General features: G+C 40.6%; 1 protein-coding gene across 1 annotated transcript; it reads left to right on the top strand.

Moving 5' to 3' along the window:
* The first annotated feature begins 43 nt into the window (after window positions 1–43).
* irf3 (interferon regulatory factor 3) lies at window positions 44–6650 on the top strand. Its single transcript, XM_057825474.1, has 11 exons — window positions 44–184; window positions 3134–3298; window positions 3452–3623; window positions 3959–4017; window positions 4090–4138; window positions 4222–4287; window positions 4422–4667; window positions 4750–4840; window positions 4944–5233; window positions 5302–5426; window positions 5770–6650. The coding sequence occupies exons 2-11, from the start codon at window positions 3134–3136 to the stop codon at window positions 5878–5880; spliced, it is 1374 nt and encodes a 457-aa protein (XP_057681457.1). The 5' UTR covers window positions 44–184; the 3' UTR covers window positions 5881–6650.
* The last annotated feature ends 226 nt before the right edge of the window (window positions 6651–6876 follow it).

The raw sequence follows: 6876 nt of genomic DNA, 5'->3' as shown, positions 1-6876 counted from the left end.
AAAACGTTTGGAAAACGAAACCGAAAGCTCGGAGTTTCCAGTGAAGGCACTCCCACTCGGCGCCACAGTATTTTTGAAACGTTAGGAGGCTAGGAGCACAAGCCTGGCCATTCTGTCGCTAGTAAGTACAGCACAGAGACTGCACCTGAACGCAACACATCCAAGAGGTCGACCACTTTTCCAGGTACAGTAAAACCAAATTGGTACATATGTTTATATATGTTGAATAGCAACCGTCCGTGTTTTATTTTCTCATTAGACAACATTTTCTTACTCGGTAAAACTAAACAGCGTAGTAGTTAGCATATTCGAGTACAGGTATATACTTTTTTAAATCATTATTTGCGTTAGCGGTTTGCAGCAGGTTTTTAAACGAAGAAACGGGATTTTAATGCGTACATCCAGTTACTGTTGTAAGCTCCAAATGTGTAATTACGTTTCTGCATCTTTGTGACTTCACTCCAAAATTACCTTAAATTTGGTGTTTGAAAACTACTGTATGTACAAGTATATATATATATTTTTTTACTTACTGTACTGTATTTTATTCTTTGTCGGATTTAATAAAATGGCTTTTTTACGTCTATGATACAATGACGCCATCTACAGGTCAGGACTGCGTGGTGTTTTAAAGTGATATAAAAAAAAAAAGCGAGATAATTTTGTACATTTTCATGGATGGTACAGTTTAATTAGTCTACATTTATATTCGTAAAATTTTGTTAGTTCAACGTAAATTATCATTGCTTTTGATATATAGGTTCAATATGTAATGGTCATTTTCCCCCCTTCTTGCCAAGTGATACATTCAGGCTAGTTTACCCAATTTACAGTTTAAAAATGTTGCAATTATGGCAAAATTGATTTAATTGTTTTGTTATTGTTTTCAACAGTTTCAGTTGTAATGAAATTTGTAGAAATGTCACAAAATGGGATGTGGACAGTGTCTAATGCAGTGGTTCTTATTTTTGCTTGAAGGTAACGAAACCCCACAAGTTTCACAGCTGCATCTATCGAACCCTTCGGAAATTCATAATAAAGCCATTTTTCTCCAAATTCAAAACTTAGCATGCTAACATTAAGTGAATTCCTGTTCAAATTTCTTCCAGATTTCCAAATGACTACAAATACTTTTGACATTTGCTGTTCGTTTTCACGTTGGTAAATGAAATTAAACCTATTTCACACTGTTCCTTTTTTTATTTTCATGTCTACGTTCTTATTTTATTGTCGCATCCTTGCATCAAATACTATTTTTTTGTGTAAAATGTAGCAATTTTTTAATTATATCTATTAGGGGTGTAACGGTACACAAAACTCTCGGTTCGGTACATACCTGGGTTTTAAGGTCACGGTTCGGTTCATTTTCGGTACAGTAAGAAAACAAAATGCAAAATATAAATGTGCTAGTTGTTTATTACACACTTTTGTGCTTTCAACAATAGGAACATTAGCCTCTACAAAGCTAGAATTCTGCTCAAAAATAGAAAATACAATATTCTGAAATGTAGATATTTTGAAAAACAAACTAAAAATAACTTTAGCTAAGACTTGTTCTTTAAAATAAATATCTGATGTGCAAAATTGAACAGTTGCAACACTGAAGTGAAGAGTTGTTCCATCTATATTCTTTTTAAATTTAAATTCCCCACCCAGAGGGCCAACCATCTTCCATGTTAACATTTAACCGTTACCCACGCTGCTCACTGCACTTCTAAGTGGTGCGACGGCCCTGGCCGTTTAATTGTTATCTTTTTTGAGACTGTCAGTCATCTGATTGCCGCGTCCGCCAGCTGGCTGCCTCCCCTCCCAACGTGGTGTACTCTGATTGACGCCGGCCGGGCTGACGATGTCACCGCCGCTGACGGGCCACCCGAACTAGCCGCTGTCTGACATGTATCCATTATGCAACGCTTTGTTTACATTTGCGGCAATAACAACACTTGCTTTACGGCAGCTAATCCGATACACGGTAATATGGCTCTGGGTAATACTATTAGGCCGTTGTTTGAGCTTGCATACCCGCGTGTGTGTTGTATTGTGCCTGAGTCTTGTTAACCAAATAAAGGCAGCGTTAACAAAAGTCATCTGACCGCTCGTCCTTTTACAGTCAACACTCAGAGTTCGCAACTTCGCATTTGACAGCATACGTGCCGCGTACCTCCTCACCAGCTGTTTGCTCGCTATTCATTCACCTGTGCATTTGATCGCTATTTTGTTACACTCCCGCTTTTTCGGTGAGGTATTTTGTGTTCATTCGTTATTGGATCGTTTTTGTTCACCACTGTAAATAAGAGCACCGCAGCAGTAGAGGTAAACTGCCGTTTCCGTTCAACCTGTTTTGTTTACTGTAGAAGCCAGGTTAGTGGCTGTATTGTTTTTTCTTTTTTACGATCAGGGTTTACTTAGCGGGTGGGGTTCAAGTGTAGTTTCATTTTGTTTGTTGTTTTGGCCTGGGCTTACGCTGAAGCCAGCTTTTTCCGCATTTTGTATATTTTGTTCATTGCGAGTTTGACTTGTGTGAATAAATTTGTGTCCATTTGCAATTTGTGTGAGTGTCTAGTTTTATGTTACGCCCTTAGCAGCCGTCCGTGGGACGTAACAGTGGGATTATGGGAAGCATGAGCGGGCATTCCGCGCTTGCGTTAAATGCGTCAAATATTTTAACGTGATTAATTCAAAAAAATTAATTACCGCCCGTTAACGCGCTAAATTTGACAGCACTTTACATTTCGTCAGAAACTCGTTCGGTACGCCCCCGTACCGAACCGAGAACCCCGAACCGAAACGGTTCAATACAAATACATGTACCGTTACACCCTTAATATCTATGCAGTTCACGCTGTCTGTACGTCTGTTAAACTTACCAGTCAACCTTCCACTGAGCAAACGGATTTCTCCTCCCATTAGATAGAGGGCTAGCATTTGAAAGAAATGGAATAAGGCCTATAAATTAACCAGTCCAAAACCTGGTCTAAAATGTCACTTTGCCTACATTTAGTCAGCGTACAAAATAGGGCTCTGTGTTTCTTAACCTCCACCAAACCCCTGAGGCTTACTCACCGATCCCCTAGGGTTCGATCGAACCCCAGTTAAGAACCACTGGTCTAATGACTTGTTTTCTTGCTCATAGATGGCTCATTCCAAACCTCTGCTCATCCCGTGGCTTTGGACACAGATTGACAGCGGGACTTATCCTGGTGTATGTTGGACCAACCAGGAGAAAACAGAATTTTGCATTCCTTGGAAACATGCCTTGAGACAAGACTCTTCCGATAAAGACGTTCTCATCTTCAAGGTGCATCTACCTATCTACCGATCAATGTTTGCGTCTTTGTTGTGTTAACCTGCTTTTCTTGATTTTTACAAAATGTATACACAGTCGTGCTCTCTACTATCTTGGGTTCCGGTATTTTGTGAACAGATTAATGTGTGTGTTTCTTTGGTGTAGGCGTGGGCAAACGTGAGTGGCAACGGCCGCATTAACGGAGATCCCTCGGTTTGGAAGAGAAACTTCCGATGTGCGCTGCATGCTAAAAAGTTCGACTTGATCGTGGACAACAAAAACGACACTGCAAACCCTCACAAAGTGTATCGTTGGCCAGCTGAGTCACCTTCAGGAGGTGAGCCACGGTAATTAGTCGGTTGTAAAACACCACATATTAGATTATTGCTGATGGGTAGAATCCCCTAATATATCCTCAGTCATTTTGATGCATTACATAAATTGTCCCCAACACAAAAAATCCAAAGAAACTCTGCCAAATTGTTCAACCTATAGGATTTATCACTAATCTCAGACAGGAGAGAGGCTATGGTCATGAATATTTCTTATTCTGCAAACAGCAGCAATTCTTTTTACCCAGTAGATCCGATTAATCCCAATCCATTTCATAAAATCAGACAAACCTTCTTGGTTGATGAGAAGCATGATGCATCAAAATATCTTTTTATCAAGGCAACTCTTCTGCCAGCCCATCCATCCAACCTGAGCTGGAAAGTCCTCCCATACAAGAAGTACGTGTCTGTGTTGTGTGTTCCTTGTTGAAAGACACATTAAAGCACTAATGCCGCATGTCTGCCTTTTAGAGCCATGTTATCCCATTCGTGGATGAGCTCCTCTATTGTCCTATCGAAGGTGAAAGTAGCTCATATTTATTAGTAGAATGACAGCATGAGGAGAGGTTTGCTTCCCCGTGTTCAACTACAATTTGCTGACAGAATCCAGCCCCAATGAGGATATTCTGCAGAACTGTCTTGAACAACTTAACATCGGACCTCAAGCAGGTATCAGCAAAAATATCACCCAATAGAAGCCTTAAGTAACCTACACCTTACCTAGAAAAAGACCCTCATTTATGTTCATTTTAGTCACTTTTGCACTGCAGAAATATTCAATTCCACCCAACTCTCCCCCACAGAAGACAAGTCCGCCTTTGCGCTTCCACCCGAGCAACAGGAGCTCCAGCATCAGCTTGTGATAGGCGGTCGCGCGTCACCATGGCAACAAACATATCCAGTAGCGGCGGAGAGCGCGGTCGGCGAAGCTTGGTCGCCTGGGCAACCGGCGCAACCAATGGAGGAAGCTGAAAATGGGGCTTGCAGTGGACAGTTAGCGAAGCAGTTTTTAGAATACTTTAATAAGACCACCGATGGAGGTCATTTACGTAAGTAAATTTAATAGACATATCCCACACAAAGTCTACGACGAACTTGATCTTGTTTAGTAACTATTATCATTGTTTATAGAGACCCAATTCAGGATAACTGTGTACTATAGAGGTGTGCAGGTTTCTGAGCAGATAATTAACAATGAAGCTGGATTCCGCTTAGTTTACAGGTAACATAAAAAATAATAACGCCCTTAGCAAAGGAGACACTTAATGGAGTTTAATTAATTAACTGCCATCTATTGATGTCCAATCTTTAAATCTTGACTCAAGGCCTGAACTGGGGGAGCCACTGTTGGACCACGAGTCGGGCCTGTCTATTGTCTCCCTGCCAAGCCCTGTCAATATCAAGGATCAAAAACAAGCCAGGTTGACCCAGTGTATCTTGGACAACATGGGCGAGGGATTGGACATAGGCGTGTCAGGCAACGTCATTTACGGCCAGAGACGAGGTGAAATCAAAGCTTTTTGGAGCTTCTCCAATTTTGACGACAGCGGACACCCCCAGGAAATCTCCAAAATGCAGCCCCAGCCATTTTTTCAATTGAAGGATTTTATCCAAGGTAGGGTTATTTTTTCCCTCGTCAAGTGTGTGATGTGTACTTGGCTTGATTGGTGCTGTCTCCTTCAGGAATACTGGCCTTTGTAGAGCTTGACAGCAAAGAGTGTGGCCCTTTCTCCCTCTTTATCTGCCTGGGGGAGAAGTGGCCTGACCCAGAGAAGATGCCTTGGAAGAAAAAACTCATCACGGTTGAGGTGAGGTCAACATTTAGGGTCTCAGAGGTTAAAAATAAGATTTCAAGAAGTTTGTCAATGTGAGACATCTTGGTAGAAATAAGCTTTGTCTGTTTGGGAGGAGCAAATTTAACGCAATGCCTGCCATTGACAGCTATACACATCCTATTCATTTAAACTGAGAGGCTTGGCTGTGAATGCTCATGTTTCAGTGCCATTAACGACGCTGGACGTCCAATCCATATTGACTTGGGGGGCTCACACCTAGACCTCCCAGTCAAAATGGATCTGGCTATTTAAATATATTGATTGAGATGAAGTGAAATTGTCCACACCTTTTTACAACTGCTTGTCTTTCCATCAGGTGGTTCTCACTACTTTGGAGTTCTTAAAGATGTTTGCAATGGACGGCGGTGCATCATCCCTCAAATCTGTTGAACTGCAAATGTCACTAGAAGAGATGATCACAGACTGATGCTGCATGTTTATTTTTTAAACGCTCCATTATTTCTTACCTTTATGCGTGCCTCTGCAACTGACTGCTTTGCATGCAACACAATGAAGAATGACCAGCCATCCTTTTCTTGTCATTTCTTTAATCACTATAACCACATGTCACATTTGCGACTCAAGATGATGGATGACTCAATACATAAACGCATAACTCACTAATTACCAGGTGTCAAAACCACAAAGTAGTGCTCTTACGTCACTAGAAATTACCAACCGACAAAAGGTAGCAAATGTTTGAACGTCTTCTGGGCATCCATCTGTTGTGTCTGTCTGTGGAAACAAGTTGGACAAGTATCTTCTGACCAAATGTAAAACAGACAAACTTCTAATAATGGAAGCAGTTCTTTTTCATTGGGCTTAATGGCTCAATACCTATACTGTATATACAGTGATCCCTCGTTTTTCGCGGTTAACAGGGACCAGAACCCAGCGTGATAAGTGGAAAAACCGCGAAGTAACGCCCCACCCCTTAAAAAAACAATTTTTTTGTGTGTGTGTTCAATGTATTTAATCAGAATTAGCTTTGAACAGATATACATATAAGACAAGTATATGTATTTTAATAAATTGTTTTTAAGCACTTCAAATGTAATAATTATGATGTTTTAAACATGTTACTGTCCCACCAAATTATTTTTGAACATGAATAAAGGAGAAAAATGTTTGTCTTTGTTAAATTATTCATTGAGTGAGTCCACTCAAATCCGCTCAAGCTGCTCACTTACACACAATAAGTTGCAACAGCAACTGTTTAACAAGCTAAACAATGATTGATGCATGCGCCACTTTGAAGTTTCAGGTTCCAAGCATCTCTGGCAAGATCAAACCTTAGAGTCTGTCAATAATCGTTAACTTTAATCAGCAACTCCAGTTCACTGCTAGACCAAGAAAAGCAGCAGGAGAGAAAGGAAGACTACATGATCAGATTGGGACAGCTAATCTGTATTTTTTTTTAAAT

The sequence above is a fragment of the Corythoichthys intestinalis genome, chromosome 21 (genome assembly GCF_030265065.1).
Source record: "Corythoichthys intestinalis isolate RoL2023-P3 chromosome 21, ASM3026506v1, whole genome shotgun sequence".
In the NCBI taxonomy this organism is placed as follows: Eukaryota; Metazoa; Chordata; class Actinopteri; order Syngnathiformes; family Syngnathidae; genus Corythoichthys; species Corythoichthys intestinalis.
The sequence above is the reverse complement of the archived record's forward strand: the minus strand, read 5'-3'. Positions and strand labels throughout refer to the sequence as shown.

Bases quoted from the DNA above. Each gene is read 5' to 3' on its own strand.
- irf3 (XM_057825474.1), top strand. From the start codon at position 3,134: ATGGCTCATTCCAAACCTCTGCTCATCCCGTGGCTTTGGACACAGATT. The intron at 4,018-4,089 runs GTACGTGTCTGT...TCTGCCTTTTAG, and splicing joins AAAGTCCTCCCATACAAGAA to AGCCATGTTATCCCATTCGT. The intron at 5,427-5,769 runs GTGAGGTCAACA...TCTTTCCATCAG, and splicing joins AAAAACTCATCACGGTTGAG to GTGGTTCTCACTACTTTGGA.